Source organism: Oncorhynchus masou, chromosome 24 (genome assembly GCF_036934945.1).
Source record: "Oncorhynchus masou masou isolate Uvic2021 chromosome 24, UVic_Omas_1.1, whole genome shotgun sequence".
NCBI classification, from domain to species: Eukaryota; Metazoa; Chordata; class Actinopteri; order Salmoniformes; family Salmonidae; genus Oncorhynchus; species Oncorhynchus masou.
In genome coordinates, this window is record NC_088235.1 from 40,938,255 (window position 1) to 40,956,876 (window position 18,622).

Here is an 18,622-nt window from a genome sequence, read left to right on the forward strand (position 1 = left end):
TTAAATGTAATTGTAAAAACGTATGACAATGAACAAGCACAAGCTCTTCAACAAAATCGTCTTCTACAGGAACAAAATCAAATGCTACAGGAACAACTCGATTTAGCCAAAACTAAATACGATGATGTTCACGCCAAACTAGATAAATCTGAAGAGTTATCTACAAACAGGAGCGCTCAACTTGATAAAATGCATGCAGTTTTGTTGAACGTTACTCAAAGTGATACGGTTCTACTCAAAACGCTGCAGACCAACGATCAGTTAATGAATACATTGACAAAGCTGGATGACAAATCAGCAGAACTCATTGAAGTCTCTGACCAAATGAATGATGAGAGAACTCAGGTGATGAAGGTGGAAATATTGATTTTTAAGCAAGTGGAGGAAATCTTATCATTAAATCTCTCGCTCCCTACTCAAGACCTCTATCTGCAAACCATGACAGATAAGTTTGAGACCGAAAGGAGCAAGTGTGACACGTGTCCAAAATCAGTACTCTAAGAGCTCAAGTGGACTCTGCAATGCAGCAGAATACCACCCTTAGGTACCATCTGGAGGAAGTCCAGAATGGTCGCGCTCTACAGTGTGACTACCAATCCAAGCAACCGGAGCCCTGTACACACAGGAGTAAAGACGATAGGTTTCAGACCTTGTTTCCCTCATGTGTCCCTCAGTCTTCTCCTCTTGGCCATTCGGCACTGAGTAATATTGCGCCTCTTGGCCAACAACAACCAGGTGTGGCTTCTCCTCTTGGCCTTTCGGCCCCAATCTCTCCACAGGATGAAGCCAACCCTCTCCGCCCGCTTGGCGCGGAATACATTGACAAACTCATCAAGAATTTCCCCTCCTTTGACCCCGTTCCAGGTCAGCCAAATGATACTGAGACGTTCCTAGCTGACATAGAGGATGCGTTGGATGGCTACCCGAATGCTACGTGTTCTGACAGAGTTTACCTGTTGAAGCGAACGTCGAATAGACACTTGACAAGGTTCATTCGTCTACAACAGCAACACGTGCTAAATGACTACGCGAAACCTGCCACAGCTTTGAAATTAGAATTCAGTGGTTCTGCGACTCGCAAACACGATAGCTCACTGGCTAACAGCGTCAAACAAGCTCAGAAAGAACACCCACAAGCTTACTATCATAGGCTTCGTTCAGTTTACTTTGGCCTACTCACTGAAACAGGCTTGGAAGACCTGTTACCTTTTAAACAAATGTTCCTGTCGAACATGTATCCTACCTTCATTACCTACTTGGGCCCTGCCGCCCACGTTGGCGTGCCTATCTTACAACTCAGAGAGCTTGCAAGCACAGCTTTTGAGGCATCAAAAGTTCACAACGCTAAGAGCCCTGACCACTCGGTTTTGAAGTTTGACCAGGAGCACTCACCCCAGTTAGAGGGTGCATTATCAGGTATTGGAACATTAGAGATGACGCACAACAAAAGTTTCTACCACGAAACCATGATTCCAATAACCTCCGTGGTCGAAATAACTGTAAAGTACGTCGCCATCAACATGACTACCGCTACAATCGACCTGTTCACTACGTTCCTGCACCCAGCCCACAAAAAGTGTCAGAGCACAAGGGTAACAAAGGGTTGAAGGACGATCAAAACATAGATCAATGTTCTCCAGAAGTTCCACTACGGGAAGAACTAAAGCGAGAACAATTTGAGAAAAGGGTAGAGATAAGTCACAAGGACTAGACGAGGAATTACCGGACACCAGGTCCGCAGGAATTAACACCCAATTCAAGGACGTTAAAGTTCAAATTTCTCCCGCTCTCATTCAAGACCCTATCCAGGGCCCGCTTGATCAAGAAACAAGCCCTCGGGCTTTGTCTATAGACTCTGATACAAAAGTTGCGAAGAAAAAGGTCAAATGCTTCGTTAAAGCCAAGCCCACTCAAAATCGGAAATGTCAATCTGCTTCCACCATGAACAGCAATGGCACATCACGTCGTTGCGAACAACCACTCCACTTTGTGGGGAATATGTCCACTAACCACAAATCTAAACGGCCATATCTGGAAACAGTCCTGGAGGCAGTGCCTTCTCCACTGACCACACTGTCTTCCCCTAACGCTAGCTGCAACGCAGTCATTCACAAGGGGTATCTGTCGAAAGCACCCCTTGGGAAAAAGACGTTTAGAAACCTCTTGGGGCAGAATCCGTTCCAAGGAGATATTATTATCTCGACACATTCCATCAGCCAACCTGATTGACCATTCTTTTCATGATTTCGAGCCAGCTGTCTCTGTGAATACGCAACATCCCTCCTCCTTGCAGTCGTGCAATACGGTAGTTGAGATGAACTCCTCTTGCCCTTTGGACACTTCCGCAAGCATTGCGGCCGTCTCAGCAAGAAAAACATTGATGCGCAGAGTATACTCTGCTTCCGATGATACACCTTCCGCTTTGTTGGGGACTGTCACCCCTTACCAGTTCGCAGGTACTGAAGAGGTTGCCACACGCGGACGCGGTGGTGATTGACATGCCTCGACAGGCACTAAGCATTTTGAAACACAAACACCAGGAGATATTTGGTTGAAAGGTTACAGCCATTCTCATAACACGGCCACTGACAACTCGTACATAGGGTCCGACCTTTTCGTTTGCGCCTCGGACACCAACACCACACGCTAGTGGGGGGGTCCCGAAACACAAAGGGGGGAATAGTAGCCCAGACCCATGATGAGCCTCAGAGGCCATGGGGGGGGTCGAGCATACAGACAACACTGTACGAGGCCGCCAGAGCATAAATCAAATCCAGTTGTAAACTCCCCTATGAGAACAGTGAGGAGCAGACATGCCCCTAGACGGGGATTATCTTAGAACACATCTAAGATAGTACTGAGGTGTACCACACTGGTCGTAAAGGAAGTCCAGTGGACTTGTCCACCTCCAAACCAAATGGCAACAATAATCATTCCTTGCCATGTGTAGGTTCAACTACAATACAACTAGTAAAATACTCCAATCATGTGCTCCGGTAGTATTATATTTTAGAATAAATCACTAGGATAACTGGTCCCTTTGAGAACCAGTACCAATACCAGCGACAGTCAATCTAGTTACAATCAGTAAGAAGGTTAGAGGCCTAACCAATCAAATTACCCTATACAATAACGACATAGGAGTCACTCAGAGTGCAACACGTGGAAGGGAATCTCCAGTGCACTCTTCCAATGGTTAACACACATGTCACTAATAAATAGTATCCTCCATTCAGGAGGAAAATTATTAGAATCATTAACCACGATCACAACTGGTCCAATACTGAAAGAGTACTTCCGTCGTGAGGTTAGCTCCTCCGTGGATAACATAGCTATGACTTGTAGTAAAAACTACTATAGACTCCCTTGACACCAATTCTGACTAACCTCCAGGTATTGACCTGAAAATGACCTGACTACGTCAGACTCATTCTGAACCAGTTGTAATCTGCCAGGATACTTGGTTTTCTTCCCTTGACAGGCACGCTTGTGTAAGCATAAACGCACATGCACAATGGAACATCCAATTAGGATTTATGCTAGGATCACTTAAGGGTCCAAGCAAAATACCAGCCTTAGTAAAGTTGAACATTTACTTCTAGGCCTTTGACTCTACAGCACTCATCAGTTTTCTTCCCAGAAGTCCATAGGTCATCCCGGTAGACTGCACAAATCTAGTGCCCTACAGCTGTAAACTGATCAACTTAGGATAGTGCCTAAGCAACACACCAAGTAGGAAACCCCTAGATATGGCATTAGAGACAATGCCATGATAGTCATTTTACCAGAACAGTCCAAGGAGATGATTTTTGTGTGAGAACTATATTTTGTATATCTTTTGTTTATGCTTTCATTCCTTTTCAGTTCAGTTCCTTTGACACTTAGGAAGTGATAGAGTCATAAACAAAGTTCCCATACAACCATCACTTAGTGCCACAATGCCACTCATTGGGAAATGGATGCAATTATATATATTTCATGAGTGTGTGTGCGTTGTTAACATCTGCCTAAGTTACCTCCCAGATCTTCCAGTCTGGACGACGACCAGATGACGGGTCCGGAACGGCGACCCCAAATCCGGACATCCACGGCCCATCCTTGTGGCGGCATGCCCCACTGTCATGGAGCCTACCAAGGTAAACCACCAGAGGGGGGGGGGACCACAACGGCGATCACCAACCAGGACATCCCCTGGCCCTCCCTGGCGTACTTTGCAGCTTCCAGGGAACCTATCAAGGTACATCACTACAAGGGAGCGCAACGGCGATCACCAACCGGGCATCAACTGCCATCCTTGTGGTGGACTGCTCCGCTTTCAGAGAAGCCTACCAAGTTCAACCAACAGAGGGGACTGCAACGATGATCTACAAACAGGACATCATGTGTTCATGATTTTATGTTGATTTGTAACTTGCAGGACAAACCAGATCCAAACCACCAGGGGGGGTGTCATGGCGTTGCCCTCTTTGGGTATAGCAAGCCCCATCCCCCTCTCCCTGCCTCCCCCTTGCCTCCTTCAACTAGGCTGCTGTGGTCAGAGAGAGGTCGTAAATTCCTGAGAAGACCCTGCCACATGGCCACATAGTACACTGCTCAAAAAATAAAGGGAACACTTAAACAACACAATGTAACTCCAAGTCAATCACACTTCTGTGAAATCATACTGTCCACTTAGGAAGCAACAACCCAGCAGCAGAACCGCTACCTCCGCCTTTGTGCAAGGAGGAGCAGGAAGAGACTCCATGAGGGTGGTATGAGGGCCCAACGTCCACAGGTGGGGGTTGTGCTTACAGCCCAAGACCGTGCAGGACGTTTGGCATTTGCCAGAGAACACCAAGTTTGGCAAATTCGCCACTGGCGCCCTGTGCTCTTCACCGATGAAAGCAGGTTCACACTGAGCACATGTGACAGATGTGACAGAGTCTGGAGATGCCGTGGAGAACGTTCTGCTGCCTGCAACATCCTCCAGCATGACCGGTTTGGCGGTGGGTCAGTCATGGTGTGGGGTGGCATTTCTTTGGGGGCCGCACAGCCCTCCATGTGCTCGCCAGAGGTAGCCTGACTGCCATTAGGTACCGTGATGAGATTCTCAAACCCCTTGTGAGACCATATGCTGGTGCGATTGGCCCTGAGTTCCTCCTAATGCAAGACAATGCTACACCTCATGTGGCTGGAGTGTGTCAGCAAGAGGAAGGCATTGATGCTATGGACTGGCCCGCCCGTTCCCCAGGCCTGAATCCAATTGAGCACATCTGGGACATCATGTCTCGCTCCATCCACCAACGCCACGTTGCACCGCAGACTGTCCAGGAGTTGGCGGATGCTTTAGTCCAGGTCTGGGAGGAGATCCCTCAGGAGACCATCCGCCACCTCATCAGGAGCATGCCCAGGCATAGGGAGGTCATACAGGCACGTGGAGGCCACACACACTTCTGAGCCTCATTTTGACTTGTTTTAAGGACATTACATCAAAGTTGGATCAGCCTGCAATTCCGAATAAAACCCAACTTTGGGAAATTATCACCAGACCATGTTTTTCTCCATTAGGAGAGGACGAAGGTTGTAGACCATTGCTGAATCTTTTAACCATACCATGTGGTTAAACTCTTAGACTATCGATACTGACAGAATAAGAACAAGTCTTTGATAATTAATTACTTGTCTGCAGCTAAGAATTCGGTATCATTGAACGCGAAGAACGACAACCGCCGAAACATCCATTCTATAACCACTGAAAGAATGTCACTTTGAACTATCCCCTCTAACCAAGACAGAGAGAGGGAGAGACAGACAAAATTCTCCAACAGAAACAAACTTTTCAACAAAGATCCCGACGACACACTGAGGGTAAATATATATATTGATTGCAATTGTTCCCTAATGAGTGAGCGTTCATGTGCAAAGGATTAGCATTTAAATTGTTATAATTATCACTCTGTAGTGACTTCTTTGTCGACCCTCACTTCCCCTTTTGTCTAACAAGCCGCCATGCCGGTTTAGCCCACTAGGACACATTCTCCTATCATTTCTTGTAACCATATTTACTGTTTGTTTATGCATTTCTGTGAATTACTTAGTTAGTAATAAATAAATGATTTAAGACAATTGATGTATGGATGACTCATAGTGAAGACTGGATTCGTGCAGATAACCAACAATTTACGACGTTTGGAATGAGATTAACGTGAGGTAAAGTAAATAATTCATTAATTCGAAGACTAATTGATCAGAGTTATTTTAGGAAATGATAACTTTGTAATCTGAATATTTTTCCTTGGTGCCCCGACTTCCTAGTTAATTACAGTTACATGATTAATCAGTTGATCTCGTAATACTAATTACAGAGAATCTTTGATAAAAACTAAAAGTCTTCAATTTAATGATAGTAAAGACACAACACTAGTTAATGTATGTAGATTGATAACTGCTGAACACTGTAGATTTCTATATGTGTATCTCATGAATGTATCAATCTGACATCAATTTATGTTGTAAGGCAAAACCAAATCATATATGGATGTGGCTGTAAATACTACATCATAATTCTCTATCAGCCAGTGTGTTTCAATAGGCCAAAGTGGAAAGACTGGTTGCTGATTGGTTGGTTAAAACCACATTCCAGCCAGTGTCTACTCCACAAGTAGTCTCTGCCGGTGCCCCAACAACCGGATGTTACAATTTTCAGGGGAAATGGAAAGAGAGCCTGTGACTTCCGCTTTTGTACGTTAACAAGGCGACACGCCATATATACTGGATTGGTTGAACAGTGCAGAAGAGAACCTCTGTCTCCGCCTCCAGTATTTATGCTGCAGTAGTTTATGTGTCGGGAGGCTAGGGTTAGTCTGTTATATCTGGAGTATTTCTCCTGTCTTATCCGGTGTCCTGTGTGAATTTAAGTATGCTCTTTCTAATTCTCTCTTTCTCTCTTTCTTTCTCTCTCTCAGAGGACCTGAGCCCTAGGACCATGCCTCAGGACTGCCTGGCATGATGACTCCTTGCTGTCCCCAGTTCACCTGGCCGTGCTTACCTGTTGCACCCTCGACAACCACTGTGATTACTATTATTTGACCATGCTGGTCATTTATAAACATTTGAACATCTTGGCCATGTTCTGTTATAATCTCCACCCGGCACAGCCAGAAGAGAACTGGCCACCCCTCATAGCCTGGTTCCTCTCTAGGTTTCAGCCTTTTTAGGGAGTTTTTCCTAGCCACCGTGATTCTACACCTGCATTGCTTGCTGTTTGGGGTTTTAGGCTGGGTTTCTGTACAGCACTTTGAGATATCAGCTGATGTAAGAGGGGCTATATAAATAAATTTGATTTGAACAGATTTTTTTCTCGTCAAGGACAGTTATGTAGGGGGGTCTAGTTTCAGGCGTTTATTTTAAACCTGCTACGTTAGGTTATTCCACAAGTTACCACCACCTGGGCTATGACGTTGAAATGCATATTCACTGTTCCATCTCACTGCGTAATCCACTGTCTCATCAGCAAAGATAGGCAATTTATAAACTAGAGCTCCACTCTAAAAAGCATATAGACATTATCTCCCATTTATTTTAGACTAGCGTTTGGTTTTCAACAGAGGAGATTTATAGAAACATTTCTGTCTCTATGACATCTGCAACATTGTTTCAATATTGAAATTCGATCTATTGCTGTCTCATAGTAATGAACTTGTCGGGAGTTTGGAAGAGAGACAGGCAGACAACTTTTCGCAGCCAGTCAAAATCATGAATCAGCATCATTGTTATGGATGTGTACAAAGAAATGTCAATAGAAAAACAGGTCAAATTAAATTAAATCCAGCTAGTTTGCTGTCTTTCCATTTTCAGTGTTAAGTGATTGTGTTAGCTGTGTAGTTGGCTAGCTCCTTTCAACAGTGGCGAGAGAGCAAATGTTCCATGGCAGGCAAAATTGCGCATCATTAGCTCATTGTTATGGCTGTATCATTGTGGGGAAAAAACAACAACACAAATGCAGCTACTTTGGTGGTATTTTGGCTGCACTGTTTGCATGACTATGTTAGCCAAAGTTGGCTAGCTAGAAAGCAAGGGATAAGAACATTGTCAGCATGGTAACAGAACATTTAGAATGAACCAATGGGTATTTGACTGCCTTCATAACTCATGACCGCTTGTGTGGCGGTAAAACAGTCACCGCAACAGCCCTAATTGTGGAAGGATGGAATAGTATGAATAAATGTTTGGAGAAGCCGGTGTATCAATGGAATTCAGATAATGAGTGGACTTCGTCTCGGCCCTAACACCATCATGCCAATATATCCTCCAAACACTGGTTTCTCGGGTATTATCGCCTGTCTCTTATCACATAGAGACAGGCGATACTGTATCAGTTGACAAGTCAAGTAGAAAAGGGGATGTTGTACAATGTTGCATCGGGCAGAAATGGCATACAACACTGTGCTCTGTTTTTACTGTTGCCAACTGCTTTACAATACCCTTATCTACTATTAAATGTCCTACTAAATGTCCTATGTACTGTATCAGGATAATGAAACTAACACTGAAATACTTCTCAACATGCTCACAACCTGCCCTTGGACTTTTTTAAAATGTTGAATATCAAGTGATATTCAATATCTACTATTAGTTTTTATCGCTTTGGTGAAATTTTCACAAGTATATGGTACATTTACACAACTCAAAACAAAAAGGCAGTTGTTTCAAAACTCTTAACCACATTTTCAACTGAGTGCAACACACAAAATCATAGTCACTTTGTCACCAAACTTAATCATTGTTTCATCTAGAAATACATGTTTCACATTGTAATACATTTCTGTATGAAGTAATTGCCTTTCACAATGTAATGCTCACATTACTTTTGATAGTGGACTGCAAGAATGTGTACTCCCTAACTCAAGGCCTCTCCAGACTGATATGAAAATCTGTGAAAGGTGTGGAGGAGTAAGAACACCTGCCCAGCAATAAAGACTGATTGTTCATTCTAGACATCGAAGGGGTTCTAGCTGGGAAGGGGGGGGGGGCCTAGTCGGAAGTTATGAATACATGTGCTTGTAACTTTGTATGTGTTCTTGCAGCTGGATAACCCAGTCAGGTGAATAATTCTAGCCTGAGCTTTCTTTGGTATCCGTATAGATTATTGAACCAGAATTTAGAACCTAACAGAATTACATAATAATCATCATCATAGTAGTACATTTGACTATACATTATATCATACTTTTTGTTTCTACTTTACAGGGCTTTCAGAAAGTATTCATACCCCTGGACTTATTCCACACTTTGTGTTACAGCCTGAATTCAAAGTTGATTAAAGAGATTTTTTTCTCTCACTTATCTACATACAATACCGTATAATGACAAAGTGAAAACATGTTTTTAGACATTTTTGCAAATTTATTGAAAATTAAATACAGAAATGTCACACCCCTGAGTCAAAACATGTTAATGATATAATCACCTTTGTCATCTATGCATAGTCACTTTAATAAACTCTACCAACATGTACATACTACTTCAACTAACCGGTACACCCGCACATTGACTCTGTAGCAGTACCCCACTTTATATAGTCTCGCTATTGTTATTTTACTGCTGCTCTTTAATTACTTGTTACTTTTCTCTTATTCTTATCCATGTTTTTTTAAACTGCATTGTTGGTTAGGGGCTCGTAAGTAAGCATTTCACTGTAAGGTCTACCTACACCTGTTGTATTCGGCAGCATGTGACTAATAAAATTTGATTTTATTTCATTACAGCTGTGAGTCTTTCTAGGTAAATCACTAAGAACTTTACACACCTGGATTGTACAATATTTGAACTTTTTTTATTTATTATTCATGCTCTGCAGTGGCGATTTTAGCATGTAAATCTTGGTGGGGCAAACTCAACCATTTGTTTAAGATGCATGCCAGCAAAGCTAAAAAAACAACAACACTAAATAATACATTAATTGCCCTATAAGGGTGACAAACGGTGCCCACAAACTGTTAGGGCCTACATAAAGCTGTCTGACAGCGGAGCTTTCCTTCAGCACCATGGAGTGACTCATTACCACAGCTACACCTGTGGCTATCATCTAGCAACGAAACAGTTTATTCAACCTCATTTACTGACTTTTTAAACCATAGCTGACATGCTTAAACAAATGTGGTTTCTACTGACACCTTGTGGATTTGTGTAAGTCGATAAGAACCGATTTGTCCTTCAATAATAACGAACGCCAACATGAGTTAACATTTGAACCATACACAGACGTTACATTGATGCTCAGTAAATTCTTAATGTTTGTTCTTCTATCATTAACACTTACTGTAGCTCTAAGTGTAAGCAAGTGCAAGCAAACAAGCTGCAACGAATAAGGCCTATTCCGGCAGCTCTTTCAAAATGGATACAGACAGAAATTCACATAGACGTTATTTCAGATAAGGCCTCAACATCTTGATGAATTTAACTTTACTCTTCTTTAAGTCACTACAGACAAAGACGGACACAGAGACACACAGAGACAGAGACGCGGTTAACCTACCATTTTAAGTATTTTATTAGGCCTAGGAAAATACAATCATAAGAATCCACTTTTATAGACAATATACCGACTCACAGACAGCGCATTGTGCAAACAAAACCACCCTCGCAATATCAACTGTAAATACACGGGTCTATTACTGAACATTTTATTTTTATTGAAAAGAGACTGTCACTGGCAAACATGGTTACAGACCCAACAACATTATATAACATCAGATCTTGTGAAGAAAAGCATATAGCCCATTTATACAGTAGCATACAAGACATTTTTGGACTGACAGTTGTTGTGCTGTGCTCACTTGAACAGGAAGGTGGTGCGGCTGCCCTTCTTGTGGCATCAAGGATTGTTCAAGAGAATGGGGAACTCGTAAAAAAACAAGGTCGGATCATGACATCAGTGATCTTCAGGTCGGAGCTCTAGAAAGAGGCCCGTGGTCTCGGCTTGGAATTCCGAGCTGGATGACAGCTCAAAATGTATTTTCCCAGTTGGAGCTAGTTGTTTTCCGAGTTCCCAGTTGTCTTGAGCTCACTAAAGTCTGAGATTTCCCAGTTCCGAGTTTCCAGTTGTTTTAAACACGGCAGAAGTCATGCTGGATTGACAGCATGGCCAATTTACTCTACCTTTACTGGCCCATGTGTTGTGAGTGATTGTTTGTCCCTTTAAGCTTGAAAAAGAGACCATTTCATACAGATGTTTTAAATCCTTCAACCCAGACTTGGACCACAAACTGGAGGTCGACCGATTATGATTTTTCAACACCGATACCGATTATTGGAGGATCAAAAAAGCCGACACCTATTTTTTTTATTTTTGTTGTTGTAATAATGACAATTAAAACAATACTGAATGAACACTTATTTTAACTTAATATAATACATCAATAAAATCAATTTAGCCTATCAATTTAGTATATAATGAAACATGTTCAATTTGGTTTAAATAATGAAAAAACAAAGTGTTGGAGAAGAAAGTAAAAGTGCAATATGTGCTATGTAAGAAAGCTAACATTTCAGTTCCTTGCTCAGAACATGAGAACATATGAAAGCTGGTGGTTCCTTTTAACATGAGTCTTCAATATTCCCAGGTAAAAAGTTTTATGTTGTAGTTATTATAGGAATTATAGGACTATTTCCCTCTATACCATTTGTATTTCATTAACCTTTGACTATTGGATGTTCTTATAGGCACTTTAGTATTGCCAGTGTAACAGTATAGCTTCCGTCCCTCTCCTCGTTCCTCCCTGGGCTCGAACCAGCAACACAACGACAATAGCCACCATCGAAGCAGCGGTACCCATGCAGAGCAAGGGGAACAACTACTAGAAGGGTCAGCGCTATTAGCGCGCGCTAACTAGCTAGCCATTTCACTTCGGTTACACCAGCCTCATCTCGGGAGTTGTGGTCATTATTAGTCATAAACAGCGCAATGCTTGACGCACAACGAAGAGCTGCTGGCAAAACGCAAAGAAAGTGCTGTTTGAATGAATGTTTACGCGCCTGCTTCTGCCTACCACCGCTCAGTCAGACACTTAGATACTTGTATGCTCAGTCAGATTATATGCAACGCAGGACACGCTAGATAATATCTAGTAATATCATCAACCATGTGAAGTTAACTAGTGATTATGATTGATTGTTTTTTATAAGATAAGTTTAATGCTAGCTAGCAACTTACCTTAGCTTACTGCATTCACGTAACAGGCAGTCAGTCTCCTTGTAGAGTGCAACGAGAGAGAGGCAGGTCGTTATTGCATTGAACTAGTTAACTGTAAGGTTGCAAGATTGAATCCCCCGAGCTGACAATGTGAAAATCTGTCGAAAATAAGAATGTGCTCGGCCCTAATTAAAAATCGGCCCTAATTAATCGACCATTCCGATTAATCGGTCGACCTCTACCACACACCCTCTCCATCGACTAGCAGGCAGGGGAAGACAAATAGTGATTGCTTTGCAACGCTTGCAGTTAGCCACTGATTCCCTCCAAATCACTCATTGTTGAATTTGCGATTTTTCCGACTTATTGTGTAATGTTTATGTCCAATGGCCAATGAGCACCGATACCTTTTATATATAATTTATCTTCATATGACAAAGCTTGAAAGGTATTTGCCAGTAGATTGTCGACATGATTCATGATGAGGACTGCTTGTTTAGCTTCCGAGCTAAGATTTTGAAAGTGACATGATCAGTCCAATCAAAGCTACGGTAGATAGAATGTGATTTGCCATCAACCTATGGCAGCACCAAAGGGGGCTTGAACTGCCAAGCTCTCCTAATAGATTATGCGGTGACATAGTGTCCCCATGAGCAACAGAACACTGGGCCAATCTCAGCACAACTAGAGATGATTACCAAAGCCTACGCTCTGTATATTCCGCTGGCTACCCCTCCACACAGAAATCACTGAGCTTGGCTGAAACACCTGCATTTTGGAGCTGCCTTAAGAAAGAGACCATGTTTGTATGTGGCTTTATTCACTCAATAAAATATTTGTCTGCCCCACCGGCCCTGAATGACAGGTCGCCACTAATGCTCTGTCAAGTTGGTTGTTGACAATTTTCAGAAAACGATATCTGAGCCCGCCTGACTGACCACTCTGCCTGCACCTGACCCTGCCGTCCTGTACCTTTGCCCTACCTCTGGATTACCAACCTCTGCCTGACCTGACCCTGCCTGCCATCCAGTACCATTACCATTTTTTATGACTACCTCATCTCTGTACCCCACACAATTATCTGTTCGGTCTCTCAGCAGAGCAGTGAATTTCAAACACAGATTCAACAACAAAGAACAGGGAGCAATTGCCTCTCAAATGACAACTATTGCTAAATGGATACCAATGTAAAAAAGCAGACATTGAATATCCCTTTGAGCATTGTGAAGTTATTATATACACTTTGGATGGTGTATCAATACATCCAGTCACTACAATGATACAGGTGTCTTTCCTAACTCAGTTGCCGGAAAGGAAGGAAACCACTCAGGGGTTTCACCATGATAACACGGGTGACTTTAAAATAGTTACAGAGTTGAATGGCTCTGATAGGAGAAAACTGAGGATGGATCAACAACATTGTAGTTACTCCACAATACTAACCTAACTGACAGAGTGAACAGAAAGCATGTAAAGTATAAAATATTCCAAAACATGCATCCAGTTAGCAGCAAGGCACTAAACTAACATTGCAACAAACAAAAAACAAATATTAGCAATATTATCACTTTTTTCCCCGAATACAAAGTGCTATGTTTGGGGCAAATCCAATAAAAAAAACATTACTGACTACCACTATCTATATTTTAAAGCATAGTGGTGGCTGCATCATGTTATGGGTATGCTTGTAATCATTAAGGACTGGGGAGTTTTTCAGGATAAAAAAATGGAGCTAACCACAGGCAAAGTCCTAAAGGAAAACCTTGTATTGTCTGCTGTCCACCAGACACTGGGAGATTAATTTACCTTTCAGCAGGACTATAACTTAAAACACAAAGCTAAATCTACATTGCAGTTGCTTACCAAGAAGACAGTGAATGTTCCTGAGTAACCAACTTAGTTTTGACTTAAATCTACTTGAAAATCTATGGCAAGACCTGAAAATGGTTGTTTAGAAATTATCAACAACCAATTCGACAGATCTTGAAGAATTTTGAAAAAGATAAATGGGGAAATGTTGCACAATCCAGGTGTGGAAAACTCTTAGAGACTTACCCAGAAAGACTTACAGCTGTAATCGCTGCAAAATGTGCTTCTAAGTATTGACTCAGTGTGAACATTTATGTAAATACGATATTTCTGTATTTCATTTTAAATAAGTTTGCAAAAATATGTTTTCACTTTGTCATTACAGGGTGTGTAGATGGGTGTGAGAAAAAAAAATATATATTTAATCCATTTGAATTCAGGCTGTAACACAACTAAATGTGGAATATGTCAAGGGGTATGAATACTTTATGAAGGTACGTGTGTGTGTGTAATTACTTTCACAGACTTTTTTAGGTAAAATGCCCAAATAATACTTTTGTAGTTGACATATGAGAAAGTAAAAAAAAAAAAAAGGTTGACTGAATTTTGGCAGTGAGACAAAAACAACAACACAGAGTTACACATGAAATAAACAAACATATAGTCAATAACAACAGAAAACGTATATATGCAGCGTGTGCTAATGAGGTAAGATAAAGGAGGTAAGGCAATAAATAGGCCATAGTGGTGAAATAATTACAATTTAGCAATTAAACACGGGAGTGATAGATATGCAGAAGATGAACGTGCAAGTAGAGATACTGGGGTGCAAAGGAGCAAAACAAATAAATAAATAACAGTATGGGGATGAGTTAGTTGGATGGGATATTTACAGATGGGCTATGTACAGGTGCAGTGATCTGTGAGCTGCTCTGACAGCTGGTGCTTAAAGTTAGTGAGGGAGATATGTGAATATGTTGGGTTATTCACGCAACTCAACTAGCTGGGTAAAAATAATCCAGTGTGTGTTGTGTCCAATATTTACCCAACGCTGGGTAACAAAATAACCAAAATTGGGTTGGTTTTCACAAAGCATTAAAATAACATGAGGCCAACGACTCCAAATTAGCCTATAACAGTGTTGTGTCACTGTAGCCTGCCTATCTTACATTTTCGTAAAATATAGTTTTGGGTACCGTTAAGAAAGCGTACAAACGTACAAATGATCAGCAACATTGAACAAGTACAGCGCTCCTGCAACTTTGTGTCAATAAAATTGCACAACCGGCGTGAAAAAAAGTAACCGTCGCACTAGAATCGGAAAGCCCGCGTCATGCACTATGCAGCCCGGTGCAGCTTTTGCCAGTCTCCCTTGTCCCCCTACCTCCTCCGATGATCACCGCGTCGTAGTGGGACTTGACAGCTGAGTGACTGGCTCTTGTCACCGTCCCTAGGGTTGTCACTGCCTGCCGAGTACGGCCTGTCCACACCGTCGCAGCCATGACAAACTTTGGTATACTTTTCCTGGATTCCTCGTTTTTCTTCCTTGCTCCACGCAACTTTGTAGCCCGAACTGAACTCGTACAAGCTCCACCTACTTGCGCATAGTTTCCCGTAGGTACAGATCCAGGATCAGTTTATTATTGCCCAATCCAGATCCCAACCGTTTATATAAAAGCTCATAAACTGATCAGCATGTAGGGGAAACTTCAATTAATTGAACTGACTGAACTGATTTTCTTATAGTTCTACTAATGTTGATTTTCTATTACTATACTGTATTTAAACTGGATTGTATTTATACATTCCCCTACAATAGTGTGTGACCAATCCTTTATCCACTGTTACATCAATAAAATCTTATTGAGGGTGATCAGTGCCAGTTCGAAAATGCAATGCTTAAACGCTAATAGGAATGTAAAAATGATAAATGCATTTTTATTTTCATATCAGCATGAAGGATTCATGCCACAATTACATTAAAGTTAAAAGGAAAATACAAAAGGGTTAATTGGGGGTACAGAACACCAGGTTCGAAACCAGGAGTAGATGGGTGTGTTTGTGTAATAAAGACCAAACATTTTCTACTGTATATAGGCTATCATATTGATTTTCTTATAAAGACAGTATGCCTACACTTTTACCTAGCAAATTAAAATACGTTTTGTGTAGAGTACAACCACAGATAGAACAAGGAGCATAAAAACCTTTGGTACAACTTCAACTGCCCCAGAACTAGCTTGGTATTTCGATGGTCTATTTGAAGGATCTCTGAGTGAGGTTCTTTTCAGGTCTCCAGTGAGTGATGAAGTCCCTTTCATCTACAGTTGAAGTCGGAAGTTTACATACACTTATGTTGGAATCATTAAAACTAGGTTTTCAACCAATCCTCAAATTTCTTGTTAACAAAATATATTTTTGGCAAGTCGGTTAGGACATCTCCTTTGTGCATGACAAGGCATTTTCACAACAATTGTTTACAGATAGATTATTCCACTTATAACTCACTGTGTCACAATTCCAGTGGGTCAGAAGCTGACATACACTCAGTTGAATGTGCCTGTAAACAGCTTGGAAAACTCCAGAAAATGATGTCATGGCTTTAGAAGCTTCTGATAGGCTAATTGACATAATCTGAGTCAATTGGAGGTGTACCTGTGGATGTATTTTAAGGCCTACCTTCAAACTGAGTGCCTCTTTGCTTGACATCATGGGAAAATCTAAAGAAATCAGCCAAGACCTCAGAAAAAACATTGTAGATCTCCACAAGTCTGGTTCATCCTTGGGAGCAATTTCCAAACACCTGAAGGTACCACGTTCATCTGTACAAACAATAGTACACAAGTAGAAACACCATGGGACCATGCAGTCGTCATATCGCTCAGGAAGGAGACGCGTTCTGTCTCCTAGAGATGAACATACTTTGGTGCGAAAAGTGCAAATCAAATCCAGAACAGCAGCAAATTACCTTGTGAAGATGCTGGAGGAAACAGGTTCAAAAGTATTTATATCCACAGGTAAACGTTACCTATATTGACATAACCTGAAAGGCCGCTCAACAAAGAAGAAGCCACAGCTCCAAAACCGCCATAAAAAAGCCAGACTACGGTTTGCAACTGCACATGGGGACAAAGATCATACTTTTTGGAGAAATGTCCTCTGGTCTGATGAAACAAAATAATTGGCCATCGTTATGTTTGAGTTGTTTTTATGTTATGAGGAAAAAGGGGAGGCTTGCAAGCTGAAGAACATCACCCCAACCGTGAAGCATGGGGGTGGCAGCATCATGTTGTGGGGGTGCTTTGCTGCTGGAGGGACTGGTGCACTTCACAAAATAGATGGCATCATAAGAGTGGAAAATTATGTGGATATAATGAAGCAACATCTCAAGACATCAGTCAGGAAGTTAAAGCTTGGTCACAAATGCGTCTACCAAATGGACAATGACACCAAGCATACTTCCAAAGTTGTGGCAAAATGGCTTAAGAACAAGAAAGTCAAGGTATTGGAGTGGCCATCACAAAGCCCTGACCTCAATCCCATAGAAAATGTGTGGGCAGAACTGAAAAAGCATGAGCGAGCAAGGAGGCCTACAAACCTGACTCAGTTACACCAGCTCTGTCAGAAGTAATGGGCCAAATTCCACCTAAATTCCATTTATTGTGGGAAGCTTGTGGAAGTCTACCCGAAACATTTGGCCCAAGTTAAACAATTTAAAGGCAATGCTACCAAATACTAATTGTGTGCATGTACATTTCTGACCCACTGGGAATGTGATGAAAGAAATAAAATCTGAAATTAATCATTCTCTACTATTATTCTGACATTTCACATTCTTAAAATAAAGTGGTGATCCTAGCTGATGTTAGACAGGAAATTTTTACCAAGATTAAATGTCAGAAATGGTGAAAAACTGAGTTTAAATGTATTTGGCTAAGGTGAATGTAAACTTCCGACTTCAAATGTATATGTTAGTATTAACCTGTTATCTACTTGCTCAAAACATAAGATTAATCTGTAAAACAAATAATGAAGCACTATTTAGATAAAACACTGAAGAAGATGTTGGTGAAGAAATTAAATTAAAAGTTGACAGGCAATTCTTTTTTTTTTTTACTCAAAGACTAGCCAACTTGTCAACTATCTAGTAAATGCTTTGGATACGAGGTTGGTGTCTCTTTTTTAAGCATAATTAAATGGATATATCTTGTAATTGAACAAAAGAGTAAGGTGGCCAATAACTGGGGACTGTATGCCGATAATAATGGACATATTTGTTTGCTAAAACGCTTATCAAAAAGTATTAGTAGTATCTCGACTTAAATGTCAAAAATGCTAATTGCTAACCCATCAACTAACATTTTTAAATACACCTGTATTTGGGGAGTTTCTCCCATTCTTTTCTGCAGATCCTCTCATGCGCTGTCAGGTTGGAGGGGAGTGTTAATACACAGCTATTTTCAGGTCTCTCCAGAGATGTTTGATGGGGTTCAACTCCTCGGTCTGGCTGCGCCACAAAAGGTGATTCAGAGACATGTCCTGTAGCCACTCATGCATTGTCTTGGCTATGTGCTTAGGGTCGTTGTCCTGTTGGAAGGTGAACCTTCGTTCCAGTTTGAGGAGCAGGATTTCGTCAAGGAT

At 41.5% G+C, this 18,622-nt stretch overlaps 1 protein-coding gene across 1 annotated transcript in view; it reads right to left on the reverse strand.

Moving 5' to 3' along the window:
• The window catches only part of pyroxd2 (pyridine nucleotide-disulphide oxidoreductase domain 2), a 38,830-nt gene extending 23,267 nt beyond the window's left edge, over window positions 1–15,563 (reverse strand). The window contains exon 1 of the mRNA XM_064933908.1: window positions 15,366–15,563. Within this exon, the coding sequence (XP_064789980.1) occupies window positions 15,366–15,483 (118 nt within the window). The 5' untranslated portion in view covers window positions 15,484–15,563. The remainder of the gene's footprint in view (window positions 1–15,365) is intronic.
• Between the last annotated feature and the right edge of the window lie 3,059 nt (window positions 15,564–18,622).